At 36.5% G+C, this 16900-nt stretch overlaps 1 protein-coding gene across 1 annotated transcript in view; it reads left to right on the top strand.

The window, feature by feature from the left end:
- Positions 1-16900, top strand: part of ABCA13 (ATP binding cassette subfamily A member 13) — a 165614-nt gene that overhangs the window by 39700 nt on the left and 109014 nt on the right. The window contains 11 exon segments of the mRNA XM_049830140.1: positions 4897-5016; positions 6930-6963; positions 7226-7273; positions 7276-7356; positions 7997-8118; positions 9231-9302; positions 9305-9323; positions 14849-14966; positions 14968-15023; positions 15338-15639; positions 16483-16581. Of these exon segments, the coding sequence (XP_049686097.1) occupies positions 4897-5016; positions 6930-6963; positions 7226-7273; positions 7276-7356; positions 7997-8118; positions 9231-9302; positions 9305-9323; positions 14849-14966; positions 14968-15023; positions 15338-15639; positions 16483-16581 (1071 nt within the window).

Raw genomic sequence — 16900 nt, 5'->3', positions numbered from 1 at the left:
AACAGTGCAAACTGGTTTGTGACTACAGTACAGAGTAAACACTGCGTTCAGTGCTGTTTTCCCTAGTGATCTTCTAATCCGTGTGACAAAGAGGCAGGTTGTAAAATGCTGTTCTGTGCATACTAGTTTTGGTTTTGAGCCTCTCTTCTTTGGGGTAGCTCTTTGGCTACCACAGTGAAAGGTGGCTTTCATCAGATGCTTACCTCTTATCTGGTTTCGTTAAACTAGTTCTGTTTGTGTCAGACTTTCCTTCAAACAACGAAGTATTCTTTTTGGAGCGAAATCCCAAAGTTCCTTGTTTGGTAGAAGAACCTCTCAAGAGGTCCTGTTCCAAAAAAGTTTGCAAGTGAACAAATCGAACAGCAGAGGGCAATCTGGTCACAGTTTTAATCTTTGCTCCATGGCAACCCATATTATCCTGTAGTATAGCATAGATTTAACCTTGGAATTTTTGTTCCTTTTTGCATCTTACCTCTTTTGATCGCTTTTTTCTGATACAATATTTTTCTTAGTTTTAGTTAATTTCTTTTTTTCTTGAGAAATTGCTGTTTGTTTCTGTCACCTAATAATTTGTGGAGGATTAACAAATTCAGTGTCTATTTCTTTTGTTAATAAATCAGATGTTTGATGTTTTGAAGGTCTCTTCTGTCTCTGTAATTTTTTTCCTCATCTTGTAGACTAATAAAAGTTGTTTCTTTTTAAGTATCTCTTCCTTTTCAGGCTTAACTGGATTTTTTTCCTACTTTCCAATAATATATTTAATAATTGATTTTGTTTGCTGCTTTGCTACAGTGGCCAAACCTGTGCTACTGAATAAGTGTGCCACTAAAGTGCAGATATTGCCTATACACTTTCCTCCTTAAATATTTTCTTCTATTTCCAAAAGAGTCCATCACTGTGGATTTTTATTTTCACGATAACCAACAGCAAAGTAGTTCAGTGACCTAGGAAAATTACCAAATAAAGTATGTAAAGCTTTTTAAAGTAAAAATATCTGGACCTTCAGCACAGAGGTAAGACGGATTGTCTCCATTAAATTCTAACTGAAAAAGTTATTCTGAAGTTAATTTAAAAAACAAACAAAAAACCCTACCACCCCCCCAAACTTCTATAATGAAAGAGGTAATGAAGTAATTGTTAATTATGCACATACGATTTTTGTCTGAAAGACAAAATAAAAAGCAAGATATACCTTTAAAATATCTGTAAAATGTGAAGTTGAATTGGTATGCTACATTTTGTGTAATAAAAGATGATGTAAAACCTCAGTATCTGCCAGTCAGTAGTAATTGGAATAGAGAGACACATTCTACTGTTAACAACATTGAGTGAATGGATAACTCCCTGAGGAAGAACACTGCTGATTTCAATCATGATTTTTTGCTTGCTTGTTTGCTGTTTGAAATTATTCGCTTATATTTCCATAGCTAGTTTTTGGCATGTCTGCCACTCATGAATAGTTAAGCGGGAGGGGACTTGCTGAGTTACTGAATGCTGTCAGTTGTGAAAGGTGGCCTCATTTTGTAATCTGTCCACTAACTTTCTGTTAAAACTATCATTACTGAAAAGCCTTTTGGTGTTATGGAGGTATAAAATTCTGACTTCAGTTTAGCCATAGGTAGTATGTTTACTCTTGTATCAAAAATGTTCTGTAGCTTTTGTAAATTCTCTGACTTGCCCATGTGTTTATGGAAGACCAGTCATCGTGCTTCTCTATTTTGATAGGCTAAATAAATTTATTTTAGTATTTTAGTTTGGTTTAGTTTTTTTCTTTTATAACAAGCTCTCAGTTGTCTCAGACATCCTAGTGTCATCTTTGCATACTGTGTTAAGGCTCATCTTGAATGTTGGGGACAAGAAATGTGTATAGTTTTTGAAGCAAATTATGGCAGATAACTCTTCTGGTTCTGCTCATTCATGTCTATATCTACTAAAATTACTTTCTCAATCTTGCATTCACCTTTTTTGTAAGCTGCATATATTTTTGTCTCTTACTTGATCAAGGATCAGTGATATACCCAGGTAAGCTCCATTTTATAACAGCATCTCATGATTTCATTTGATAAATGTTTTGTACTGGTTATCTTTGTATTCAATTTATTTTAAATTAGGTAACTGGTTTCTTGCCATATTGCATTCTGATCTTTTCTCCTGCAATGCTTTCTGGTATTACATTATAGGCAGATTTCAGTAATTTGCTTCTTTCAGGTCTAAAAAGCTTATCACAGTAGGCCTAAGATCAGTCTCACAAGAATAACACTAGTACATTCTCTGTGATCCAGTGTTTTCTTTCCTTTTAACAGGGTCCCTGCAATATCATCTTAACGCCATTTTTTACTTGCCACATAGTTTTTGGATTAATGCTGATCGTTTTCTAGGACAAGAACATTAATTGGTTGTTAGAGTTCACTTAGTTTAGAGATAGTATATGTCTTTTTTGGGACAAAGCACTTGCCTTCCCACATAAATATATTGGTCTGGAATGATAATTTGGTAATGCATTACATTCTACTTCTCCCATACTTTTTGTGTTTAACTGCTCTGCACTTCAAAATTTATTGTATATCGTGCCCTATTAAACATCACAATAAGATATCCATTATTTCCTGGAGGATTATGTCACTCATTCTTGAGTATAGATGGTTTTCTAGTTTTCATTCACATATTGTCATCTAAATTTGATAGGCTACTGAAAAATAATTTAACCAAACAGCAATTTTGCCATTTTTTTCCCCTGATTATGTCAATTTCAATACAATAAAGAATTTGTTTTGTTTATGGCTCTACTCAGAAGTAGGAATATCTGTTTCTCTGCATTTGTTTCCTTTAGCCATTTGGTTTGATCAAATTTTGGGTTCTCTTTAACCTCCTTGTAGTTGTCCAGGAGAATTGCATTTTATTTTTTCTCAATGTAATGATTCTGAATTTATTTTAGTTTTATGTGCAAACTAGAGGCTGGCTTGACTTCTATGTTTCTTTTGTTGAATAGCTGAAATTTCTACTCCACATGAATTTGGTTTTATTAATCATATTTTTTAAGTCATACAGCTGTCCAGTTAGGTCAGAAGCCCCTATGCTATGAGATTTTTGCCTCCATTTGAGAATCCAGTTCCAGATAGTTTTTTAATATTCAGTACCAGCCTTCCTCTTCCATGAATCTGTTGGAGCAACTGGCTTGACCAATTACTTTGTTTGTAGGAGGCTGATTTTTTGGATTAATCAGCTTTGATTACGGACCTACTTAGTTTAAACTAGAACAAAACGATCAAAGATGACTTTCTGTGAACATCCATCCTATACAGTTTTCCCACTTTATCAAAGCTAAATTTTAGGAAACATATCCTATTGAGTCAGTGGGTATTTAGTTGAAAGACAGTAAGTAGGTTCAGTCTGTTGGTGGCAGCTTACCACATAAATATTCATTATTTGATTTTCAAGTTATTTTGATTGGAACTGGAATTAATTAGCAAGTTTGTGCTCTTTGACTGAAATAAGACTAATTTATCTTTCTAGTGCAAGTAGTCACTAATGAGGACTCAAACCCACTTTTATTCAGGACTGTGCATAAATGAAGTTTATTCCTCTGGTAAAGTCCATGCCAGCAGACTGATTCAACAGCTGTAGATGATGGTATTATGAAATCTGGATATTATTTACTCTGTTCTATGCTGAAACTGTATGCAAAAAGTCAGATTTTTGGGAGCAGCCAACACTGAGTTTTAAATGGCACTTTCTGATATTCCTGCAGGATTACTAAAGAAGCACCTGGCACTTCAGTAAATGTATTGATCAGGATAAACTGTTCCTAATATCACAATCTCTAAACTGTCTATGATTTATTCTTTATGTAAAGTGCTGTACTAATTTGAAAATTGACTACTCTGTTTAAAAAAAAGTATTCCAATGATAAAATGCTAATTTATTTCAGTGTCAAATGTGTTTGGTTGACATACCACTCTTTTTTTTTTTTTTCTATTGGCCAGTTGTGCTGTCTTCAAATGCTATCTGATAGTCATGTTTTTCTTGACAAGCATCTGCAACAGTATTGAGTATCAGGCGGGACAATGCACCTTTTAGTTATACTCTAGCAGCATGGTGCCTTGCAGTTGTATTCTTTCTTAGAACTGTGCAGCTGTATAGCCTTCCATGAGATACTAGTTACAACTGAGTATGTTATTTGAAAAATGAAGCTGCGCAGAGGAGGCTGGAGTTTTTGGTTTTGGGTTTTTTTGTTTTTTGTTGTTTTTTTATGTTGTGATTGATTGTGCTTATGCCACATGCCACATTAGATGTATACTAGCCATGAGCAAATGGCAACAGTAAATGCTGGTGTGCAAGGTCACAGATAGTGCAAAAACTAGAAGCATAGAAGCATATCTAACAAATTAAAAGACGTACTTGATAAATAGGCTTTTAGGGTGTGTGCACTTGAATACTTTTTTTCTTCTTAGCAACTGTTTTCACTGTAAACATTCATATGCAAAATGGTTTTGGTTGCTTCTGCTCTTTGTGACACAGGAGTAATCTACCAGAAGAGCAGACCCTGTGAAAACTGACGTTGTAATCAAGGAATCTGTAGTGCGGTTGTCTTTATTTTCATTCCTTTTCTACCTAACGGATACACAGTATTTTCAAAGTTTAATGTAGTACGTTATACTACTGTCTTTCATCGAATATCCTGGCAATTAAAACTTCACAAACACCACCACCCCCTTGACCCCCCAAATTATAAAGCTGATCAGGAGAACAGAGCAGAGCAGGCCCTCATTCTTGTAGGCAGTTTCAACAGTCTAATTTTGTCAATCTCCTTGGATGCCAATATTGAGCCAATACAAGGGGTACTCCCTGGAGCTACTAAAACAAACTTTCATTCATCTGTATTTCTGTTAGTTCTAGTACTTGCAATGTGGGCAGTTCAGAAGTTCAGCTGTTGGATCCCTGGAGTCTGTAATCAAGGCAGTGTGTAAAGAATCTTTATTTTTCACATGGCAAAATATCACATTCCTGAAGTCTCAAGTAAGAAAAACTATCAGTCACAAGTTGCATGTATGCATTCAGGGTTTAGAGAAGTTTTTCCCTCTTAGCTGGTATGTAAACATTTCCATTTGACATCTCAGTTGACACTGTAATCCTGAGCACAAGGGTTGATCAATAAAAGTTTTATGGCTACAAGAAAATTGTGGATGAGACACAAGTGATTCCGGTTGTTTTCTATCTTTGCAAATAATAAATAAGAGTATTCCTGTCTTAGAGACATATTTATTAGAATTTTTAAAGCTACTGGTATTAAAAATATATCTGAGATATAAGATTGAGAATTTATTGCTGCGTGCCTTCCTTCCATGAACACAAAGCTGTGGTATTATTGTGCAGTAAAATATGCAAGCTCTCTGAATAAAATAAGTTTTTTAATAGTTGATATTCCTATTCTCTTTATCAAGTGCCCAGAAAATCTCTTGGCTCCTATAAAATTTCTCCACTGCTCCCTTTCCTCAATATACATTTGACTTACCCTGATTAATTTCAATATTGTTAATAACCTTGTTAGTGCCTCAGTGGCCCTGTGTAAGAAGAATACAGTGATAAGAGTGTCACTAGGGAAGGACCTGTAACTGTGAATCATGGCTCTATCATCAATCAGTTTCTGCAGCCAGAAACTGACCCTGGCTTGGCTGCAACCCTTGGGAGGGAGCCTGAGCTCTGTCCTGGCCTCCTTCACTTGTGTGTGGGATAGCAGTAAGCAGGCAGCTCTGCTTTTCTTTCCTGTTTGAAGAATGTAGTTAGCAAGATGGCTGATGAGAGAGATTGTTTGGGACTTAAGTCTCTTTCAAAGCTGTTCAGGCCAGAAGCACTATCTGTTTCTTGATGATTTTTTTTTTTAAATATTGTCACAACTCTGGAGTAAGACCTTTTACCTTAGGACCTTGAAATATCTTTAAAGCATCAGTTAGTTCCAGCATTCTTATGAGTGAATTAGTACTGTTTCCCATACTTTACAAATTGGTAAATGAGGCAATGGAAAATGAAAATTAAAAAAAAATTATCAGGCCACAGAAACTCGATTTGTACTCCTTCACAGTTATTAACATGCATGTATTTTGTGTACCAGACACTTGCCAATGACTTTCTGAAAATCACAACAAACTCAGAATTAGCAAGTCTTCTGTGCCTTTAGCATATTCATGTTTCTGACTGGCCATCTTGGAGCCTCTTAATTCTTTGCTGTTATTTAGTAATGATTGTTTCCTTGAAGAAAGTAAAGATTTGGGCAAAGAACTGTGTGTTCTTAATGATACATTTGTGACACTTGTTTCCTTAACTTTTGGCAGTTTAAATGTTTTTGGCCTAGTTTTCTGTTATGTACAATAATATGTCTTGAGAAGTTAATGACATTATTTAATATTTCCTCACAGGTCTGGAAAGAAGATATTTCTAAATCCACTGATAATAAATAATGAAAAACCCCAAAGACATGAACTGGGTGTAAAAATCTAAATGTTTCTCACAAGAAACTCACTGCCTTTACTTGAGTGCAAGTGCAGTGGGATGTCTTGGAAGCTATTCCTTGGATCTTAGTTCTGAAGGACATTTACCCTAATGCATTAATAGCCCCATCTGATGGAGGAACATGTTTTTCAGTTAAGGAATAGAAAAGTGAATTGATTAGATTTTTCAAATCAAGAAGTTCAGCACCATGCCAACTTTTTTTCCCTGTATTTTTGGTAGGTTCTTACAAAATTATAGAAATAAAAATGTCTGTATTCGTGAAGGAATTTCTGTATTCCTACTTCTTTCTTAAGTAGGAATAGAAAGCTGCAGAACAACTGAGGGTGTGGAGTAAGAAGGTGGCTCTTCCCTTAGCATTCATTTTGTAGGCAGAGGTTTTGCATGTGTCCTTCCACTCTAAAATGCACTAATGTAACTTTTAGGATAGATGGGGTTCACAGGTTGCTTTTCACAAATGTGAGAAGCTCTTTGGATTCTGATTCTTTGTTTCTTGTCTAATGTTTAGTGTTCTGCATCCTCAACACTGTTGTAGACTGTGGTTAAATAATTTCTGTTCAGGGACCTGTAGTGATTGCTTAATGGCAGTTGGATAGTATTTGGCATGGTACTGTGGCAGATCCTAAATTAAGACTCGAGCTTTTCCTTGAATTAAAAACCATAATAATAATCCAACCTCACCTGTGTTGTCTGTCTTAAATGTGAGTCTTTGTTTTTGCAGCTCCATTTTGCTTGAAGCTTTATCAGGAGATTTTGCAGTCTTCTAATGGGGCTTGCTATGGACTTTCCTGAAACCTTTATTACATGGGAAGATAAAAACATAGTCCCAAATTGGAGTTTACAACTCATTGAATATGCTTTGCTGGGAAATGTCACGATCTCTACCATAACAACAATGCTGGATTGTTCTCAAATCTTGAGTACACTTGTGATCTGTTTAAAATGAGCTGGAAAAAAAAAGATGGTTGTTTGCTAGCGGCTAAGAGAAACTTATGTTTGACTGGGACAGAGAATATTTTGCTGTACTCAAGTCTTCCTCAGAGTATTTTGAAATAGATTGATTGGTCAGTTGAATTTATTGTCTGGACCGAGCTTCCGACTTTCACTTTTTTTTATATAGTCAGAGTAGTTTGAATGAAAGACCCACAAGGTCTGCAAAGGCTTTCTTTTGAATATGTCCTAACTATAACTTTTTTTTCCTGTCTTTCTGAAGCACCTCTATGATACTCTGTATGAAAGAGTAAAATAAAGAGGTCTTTATGGTAATTCAGATAGGAAACATAGATGCTGCAGGAAGACTTTGATTTGCTTGGTATTCAGATAATGCAACATATTTTTCATATCTTAAGTATAAAAAAGAAAACATGGATATTCTTACTGCTGACTATCAATGTGAAATGGAAGGGAATTGCAGAAGTTCGGAAGCATGGCAGTTTTTCCTGTTTCTTAAGATTTGCTATACACAGTTTTTGCTTTGTCTCCGTGAATTCTTTTTCCCAGGCTAATTTCACTTTTGGTTTTGTGGAAAACTTGAAGACTTATTCTGAGGCATGGCTTAGGGTGCCTGAGGTTCTTAAAACCAGTGGAAATGTCTTCACGGTCTCATGACTGCAGGTTGGTTATCAATGGGCTTCCCATTTTCCAGTTATTTGCTATGTGATCTAGACAGAATTTTTCTATACATGTAAAATTGCCCATCTATCTGGCTTCAGGTTTAAAAAGAGCTGAAAAAGAGGCAGATTAGCTTCAGGTTATAAGCCTACAGTGTGATACTGGGAAACTTCTGAGGTGAAAACACTTAAAAGCAGTGTTACTTCACCATGTCCAGTATTGCCAGGCAATAGGGGAAATAAAACAAGCAGGTACACCTACAAGCTTTATACACTTATTTAAAATCTAGGATTGTAAAAATTCAAATATTTTCTGGAACTTGCTTGCTCATCACTTGTTTTTCAACAGTGTGTGCCACTGATTAAAAAAAAAACACCTGGCGTGGGAAATACTGGCTTAAAAAAAATAGAGCATTGTTGTTACTAGGATTTTTCCCATTCTACATATGTGTCCTTTTTTTTCCCCCCAATAAAATTAAGTTTTGCCATGTTTGATTTGTGAAAACATGCATGGCTGTTACACTTTGGGAAAATAAGCAGAACCCTGTCATGGCCCATACATATCAATTGAACTGTTACTTCTAAGTTCAATTAAGGAATGATGCTAGTAATCATGCATTAGACTTGCAGGTCCCAGGATGCTCTTGTAGAGCTAATAATGCCACCCCCTCCCCCACCCCCCACCCTTAGAACTTGGTAAATGAGGTAAAGAAGTTAAAATAATATAAAAGGAATTCCCAAATGCCAGGTTTTTAAAGACATTTATTTTACTACTGTCAGTGCTAGTAGTATAATGGCCCAAAAGTCTTGCAGGAAAAGAAAATGGGTTTCTGTCCCAGCAGACTTGCAAGGACATTAGAATGGACTCAGTTAAATTATTTGCAGTGAAGGAATACAGTGATGTACAGCAATGGGAGTATATGTCCTGCTGTTTATTAGAAATGTGTGGAGTTAACCTGTTAAGACTGGAAGACTGAAGACGTGGAGAGGCTAAGTGACTTCTCCAGTGTTATGCAGGAAATCTTGGTATTGGCATTGAACATGAATGCATATGTATATTTTGTAATTCTTTATAGAAGATAAACCTGATGTAACAGCTAACACTTTTCATTTTAGGAAGCACTGCAAATCAATTTCATAAAGCATTTTATAGAAAGTAATTTGGGTATTGACACGGGAAAAACTCTTTTAAAAAAATGCATGCATATGGTATGTACATACTGATTACCCTTATTAGACTTTAACTTGACCTTAGAACTATGTTCAGTTGAAATTGAATGGTTTTCCTCCTTAAATGATACTAAAATACCAGACGTTAAATTCTCCTTTTGAGTTAGTCTCAAATATTTCTAATTGTTTTTCTTCTGAGTAACTGGATAATTTGCATTTCAATATATTGAAAGACTTGAAAAATCTGGTAACAAACTAGAAGTGGCAAACTCTCATAGAACAGTTACAAACATAGAAGCTATACATAAAAAGAGGGAAGGGAGAATTAATCCTGGTATCTACAGTTCCATTAGGTAATAGTATATTTTTGTACTAAATTTTGAAGGAAATCTATATACTTTAAATGGAAATAAATAGAAATTGAGATTGGATGCAGTGTGTTTAATCAAAAGCTGTCTGTATTTTTTTTTTTCCTCCTTTTATTGAGAATTAGTTGCATGTGGTCTCCCTGAGCCTTGGAAAAGCCTGAGATAGTTATAACCAGGGAGCAGCAAATCTGGGCTCGGGTCAGCAGGCAGTAACCAGGGTCAGACCCAGTCTTGGGATGGCCAGGTGGGGCCATGGGGGCGATGCTGAGGCTAGGCCAGGATGTCACCCTGAAGGTAGGCGTCTGGGCTCAGGTCAGCAGATCCATGGCGAGGCTATGACGTGATGGGAACTGCAGCCTGGGGCAGGCCCAGTCACTGCTCTGTGTACCTCTGATGGGGAAGGAGTGGCCCTGGCTCAGGTGTCTGCATGGGGCTGTCCAGCAGTGTCCCCCTGGGTCACAGCCATCCTTGGCTGTAGCCATTCTGCATGGGTACTGAGTGCTGGCAGCCAGACCTCGAGGAGCAGAGTGTATGCCCTGCAGGACCAGATAGATATCCCAAGGGGAACAATTTATAATGGAGGAGATGGGGATTATTATGAGTAATTTTGTGTATACAGGGATTTAAGGAGAAGAGAAAGGATTTTGCTGGAAATTTAAGTTACTTAGAGATTTTATAAGAATTCCCTAATTGAAAAATATTCAATATGTCCCACTGCTAATAGGGTAGGCACATGATAATTAAAATGGTTGCTGACTTGCCAGATGGAGCTGCCTGTACCAAAGCAGAGTCTAATGTAATTTAAGAAAAGTTCATGATTTTGAGGAACAGAAAGAGTGAAAAGTGGGATAAAATGCAGTAACTATGTGATATCATGTACAAAGGGAGTTGGCTGCTTCCTAGAGGATAGTAGTAGAGAGGTCAGATCTGTGTAGTTTGTTATCAGTGAGTGTTAGGATAATTGAGACAGACACAGATCTGTTCCAGTTGTTTATTGGAGGAGAGCAGTAATGAACTGTCAGATGCCCCCATGAAGGGTCTGTGTGGCCCTCGTTGCTGGAAAAAAATGGACTTTACAGCAATACAGGTTAAGTCTGCTCTGCAGTCAAAGAATTAAGTCTAGCGCTAAGATAAAATGTACCTGAAGTACAACTTTTATTGGGTTTCGGTACCCGCCTCTAAGCAGAAGATGGACAAAATCCACTGAAGCTCCTGAGAGCTTGTAAATGAAGAAGTGTGTTTTCAGTCTTAAATTGTACTACTGCCCTGAGCTGGTGCTGTCATGGTTGATGTGAGCTGAAGTTCTTGCCTTTTCTTTTGCACGCAGGATGTGAGATTTAGTTGAAACTGGCCTTGACTTGAAGGCTGTGTTTGAAGGCTAGGACTAGCTGCACACACTTTCACTAAGAAAAAGGGCAAATGGTGTCCAGAATTCAATCCAGAAAGTAAGAATCTGGGCTCAGTATCCTCCTTAGGTGAGGGACTCAAACCTGAATCCGCTATCTCTCAGGAAGATTTTCTTAACCACTGAACTGTTGCATAGTGTGAATCAGGCACAACTCACCCCTCATGGTGAAGCTGGATCACAATATAACTAAAAAAACCCATGGAATCACACAATTGGAAAGGCAGGAGGAAGGAAAGAGCAAGTCTCAACCCTCAAGGCCTGCTGGAAACATAGATGTCTCATATATTAGTTGAGTAATAGATGGATTTTGCTTGTTTGGATCTAACACTGGGAACTATGTGATAGCTTATGGGCAAACAATGTTTCATTAAGTAGATAACAAGATCTCTGGAGTTATCAGGTCCATCTTCACTGTTGCAGATGTCATCACAGAAATCTGTGCATGTGTTTCTCTAGCTATAGCTTTTTAACAGAGCTAAGGCCATTTGACAACATGTAATAAATTGCCAATAGTCTTGGATGGTGAATACAGGAAATCATTTAAGTAGAATGGCTTATGAAACTAAGAATGTCTTTATTTTAACAGAATTCAGTTGATAAAATGAACATCATATTAAGAAGGCAAATCAATATGGGCTGTAGATCACAATAGCATTTATGCCTTTGCAAGGCTGATCTGTCCCAAGTGCCAGAGCACTCCTTCTGCATTTACACTTTGATTACAGATTTGCTTTGTCATTTTACTTTTTGAAAAATGACTATGCCCTCTTACTTTTATGCTGGTTTTGTATATGTGTTTTTGTTGGTTTTATTAGTCTATAATCATGTGAAGTTGTTACTGGAAACATCTGTTATGTTTTTTGTTGTTTTTTTTTTTTTAAATTTCATTACTCTTATACTGCAGCAGCTTTTTAGTCCTGTAATGATCTTGCTTTGATCCAATTAAAGTCTTAAATGTATCCATATGTGTTACTGGTTTTACTACTCATAATCTGTTTAATTCTATCCAAAACTCAAGTTTTCTGAAATCACCTAATCTGTGTGATTATGTATTTTTTCTTCTAAAGCAAATATTCCCTTGGTTTATTACATTTACACTTGCATTAAGCTGACTTTTAAATATGCTCAAATCCAAGGTGCCTGTGTTTGTATCCTTTTGTACTTCTCTACAATGCTATAAAAATGGTTAACAGATTTAGTGACGTGTTATTCGCCCTGCTACTCCTGCCAGAAAGTGTTGCGGACACAGAGTGGATTGTAGAACTCTTCCAACCTCTCTACAAAATTATCATGCTATAAGACCTTGCAAAGTTATCAATTTCTAAAACTTTCACAGGGTTAATCTGTCAGTTAAATATTTAACTGAGGGCAGAAAAATTTGTGGTTTTCTTTTTAAACCCTTCTTTACTTTCTAAACTAGCTTTGTGTGGGCAAGGTAATTGTATTCCTTTATGCTTGTGTTCTGACCCAGCAATTTGCAATAATTTCCTGGGTGTAACCCATTTTATACAAACCCTGTCCTGCTAGAGCTCGTGAGCTCCTTGCTGGGTGCAGTCCTCATGAACCTCTCAAGAGGCACTGGGAGGCAGTTGTGCTGCAGGCTCTCCTCTTAGATTCTTGCTCACTGAGTCTCTCTTGTCCTTCTGTGATTTCTCCCAGATGTGAAGTGTTTTTTCACTACCAGGGAATCTCCCTTATGGAGGTCTACATGTGACCTGGGATGTAACAGCTAGGATAAAAAAAAAGAAAAAACAGGCATCTTTCCTCCATGCTACCACTCTGCTGCCCTCACTGTAATGAAATAGGTTTATGTGCATATAGATAGCTGGAAACAAATAGCTCTAACATCATCACTGAAAACTGTGCCACCACCAAAATCACCTGATAACTAGAAACTTTGTCCTAATTTCTGACGTATATTCATTCTTTACTGGTTTATTCCAATTTATTCTTGGAACATTCTTTTACTTAAATAGCACTTCTACCTAGTAGATTTACATAAAACAGTTCTATTTCCTCCCAGTTGCTTAATGATAGGTTAAACAAGCTAAATGGAAGATGAGAGCTGAGTTGACATGTAATGAGGTACGAAGGTAACAGTGAAAACAGATTTGCCGAGTTTTTTATTCGTAATTGCTACATTTATAAAAGGGAAAAATACAAGCCAGGCAATTCTATAGATCTTAATTCTAAAACTTTCCTGTGGATTGTGTCTCTTCATCTACGTGTATTATTTCTATGCTGGAGCACGGAAGCTCATGCACATTGTGAAAGACAATATTTTGCTTCCAGAAACATCTAAGTATGCCGTACTCGAAGCAAGCAGCAAGTTAGTTGGTATTTCTTATGCAAAACTATTCAATAGTTTAATTCCTAAGAGAAGTTTTTTTAGTTAATTATTGATTTCAAATTAAGGTCTTGCAAAGATCAGCTGGTGAAAAGATCTCTGGGGTGTGTGTATATAGGGCTATATATAATTACACACACGCACATTTTTATACTTATATGTGTGTGTATATAGGGCTATATATAATTACACACACACTATATGTATATAAGTATAAAAAGATATATGAAAGCTTAACCCTACTACTTGGGCTTAATGTTAGGAATATTCCATTCTCTGTAATGCCACAAAACAAGTAGCAGCATAGGTAATTCCTTTGTTATCCTCCTCAAGGATAGCAGTAAATAAGGCATATAGTATCTATATTTGGCACTGTTTTCTCTCGGCCCATGAATTCACCCTGTTACTGCTGGCCTGTCTTCTGAGTTCTAGACTATTATTTCCTTAACTCTTTCTCCTTGTGATCTGTATCTTTCCTCACTGGTAGTCATGTCTCTTCTCCAGACTACTCCATACACTTTTTCAATTTGTCTGCCTTTCTATTGTAACATTTCCTGTGCTGACACTGAATACCATCTATGATCCAGGGTTTGTCTGTCACCACTGTTATCAAATGAGGTCATCACCTATCCTTTTTAAAGCCCATATCTTCAAGTGAGTCTTGAAAAATGTAAGATGGGAACTTGTGTTGGATGTTTTATTGTTTATTCCCTGTGAAATTCAGATGTTTCCATTAAAACCAGATGACTTAAGATTGTTTCTGGATCCTGCTATCCTTCTGGTTATTGTCTCAAACATAAGGATACAGCACTGTCTCTACATTCTCTACCAATGGATGAAGATCTGAATTCCTCCAAAGGTTCAGTGTTTTTTGAAACCAGGCTTTGGCTGAGGTATGCATTCATCCTGGATCCACAGATAAGATCCAAGTCAAAATGGAGGGGCTTTTTACAGATGCTTTTTAAATGTAGGGCTCAAGTCAAAATGCTTATGCCCTATATAACAAGGTGCTTGAAATATTTGCAGCGTCAAGGAGGGAACAACTGGCCAATATATTACTAGATCACAGAGATGGATCTCTATTGTGATGTTTGAAGTAGAGTAACTCGCTTGTATTTGTGGGATTAATTATGGAAAGATAAGGAAATGCTAAAAGTCCTACCAGCTTCAAGGATATGGTCTCTTTCTAGAACTTTGCTATAATTTGTTAGATTTTTGTTGCTCTGAAAGTGGAGGAAAATGTAGCTGAGGACTTGTAAAAGCCACTGAAACATGAACTATGCTTCCGCGAGTTCACACTAAAATTCCTATGTTTTTAAAACTTCTTCCTTTTTTTAAATACAAAGGGTATTTACTCCTACAGGATGTGCAACTGAGCATGTGAGAGCATACCTTTCTGTTCCTTAAAACTAAGGAAGTCTAATTTGTTTCCTCATCTTAGAAACTATGATGAACAAGATGCTTAAGAGCTCAGCAAGCAAACAGATTGACATGTTGTCACAGCTTGTGGTAAATATATCTTCCTGTGTGTTACTGGACTGTTTCCAGGCTTTTGACTCTTGAGAAACTGGAGGAGAAAGCTCATGAACTGATGCAGTGAAATAATTTTTTGGCTAGTAAGTACCTTATTTAAAATGTATACTGATAGGAAACATCAGATTTTGTAGATGTTGCCTATGTTTATTGATAAGGTAGGTTAAGCTTATGTAATTACAAAGTATGTATTAAAACACATTTCATATTCATGAATGTAAAAAAAAAGTCTCTATGAAACCTACCATTCTTGTGTCGGGGCATCAAGAAACTTGAGAGTCCTGCCCTGACAGGTGAATGTATCCTACTATCATATGATAATTGGCCATGAGTTAGCAATGTAAATAGCATAAATCACATAAGCTTGGGTATGAAGCTCCTTTTCTTCTTGTGTCGGGTATCATCTTCGATACATCAAAGAACAAGATGCAAGATTCCAGCAGTCTTCCACAACACATTTCTTATACAATCAGAACCAATATTCTCTATAGCATTAGAACAGATTTGATTAAAAACCCAGTGTGGAAATCCCATCCCCAGAAGTTGCCATCTGATGAATTTAAAAACAACCACATTTTTATTCCTCTTCAAGACATGATTGAAAGGGCAATTATTTCAGTACAGACTGGAACAGATACATTAGAGCCAGCCATTCAGGCGCAAGCCATGCCTTACCCTTGTCATACCACTGATACACAAGTAAACTTTCAGCTTCTGAATTCAATAATTAATCTCATTAGATTAATGCTAGAGGACTTGAGAAACTACTAGGTCTTTGGAGTGGGTGAGTGTATTTCTCAGCACAGGATTGAATCAGTATGTCCAATACCAGAATATTACAGCATAGCAAATTTTGTTTAACAGCTGTGACCACAACACATTATGCAAGTTCTGTCTGGCAAATGAACCTTTACAACCTCTTTGCAGCTATACCGTGGAGTAGTCTGCTGGACAGAGGCTGTGTTGACATGCTGTGCAACTAACTTAGATTATGTTAGGAAACCCACTTCCCAGTCTTAGTTGTCTTGTACGCAAACTGTAAATTGGTCCCTGGTATGTGTTGAAATACAGTGTAAAGTTAATGAAGCAAAAGAAGCATTGGATTGTTCTTTGTAAACTATCAAAACGTCCTGAATATTAGAATTTAGTTGGTGGTAAAAAAAATAAAAATAAAAAAATCTGTTAAAGTGGAGTAAAAGTTGACTGGTTCGTGTTATTCCATAGTGTCCAAATACATTACTTTGCCATAGACACAAATCTGAATTCTGTTTGACTTTGAATGGAGCTCTATAGAGCAATTACATCAGTTGTGTTGTTGGCAAATCCTATTATGCTATACTACCAATACATATGTTTAGCTTGTTACATGAAAAATGAGCAATTCTAACTACAACAAGAATAAGTCTTATTGCTTGTGTCAGATCTTATTTTGTGCATACTTTGAGAATAGTCCCAGTATTAACCTATTAACATTCTGCTAAAAAATATTTTACCTTTGGGGGCTAACAACTCTATTAATTCATAGGTTCTTGAACAATATAGGGGTTTTTTTTCTTACTTATGATGATGTTAACATGGATGGTTTTGGTTGCTGGCATGGTTTGGGAGCTGGTTTACGAAATAGAAATTCATGTTGAAGAGGTAAGAGGCAGATTAGCCTCTGAAAATAAATTTTTTTTATTAAAGTGTACTGAAGTAGAAAACGTAAAATTTGAAGTACTTTTATGTACTCATAATCCAGCTGGCTTTGTTTTCACTTGTTTCCTCTGGGCAGTAGGTTCTAGTTCTAACTGCCAACTCAGATTCATAACATTGAGCATCAGTTCTCTTAGTGTACAAATATTGACCCTGAGATAGAAAGCAACAAGCAAAAGATCCATACAAGCTGAAGCTGGAAATTGTTTGGAGAAAGTCCTTGTGATCAGAATGGGTTTTATTTTGGATTTTTCTTGTTTTGCTA

Source organism: Accipiter gentilis, chromosome 27 (assembly GCF_929443795.1).
Source record: "Accipiter gentilis chromosome 27, bAccGen1.1, whole genome shotgun sequence".
NCBI classification, from domain to species: domain Eukaryota; kingdom Metazoa; phylum Chordata; class Aves; order Accipitriformes; family Accipitridae; genus Astur; species Astur gentilis.
The sequence above is the reverse complement of the archived record's forward strand: the minus strand, read 5'-3'. Positions and strand labels throughout refer to the sequence as shown.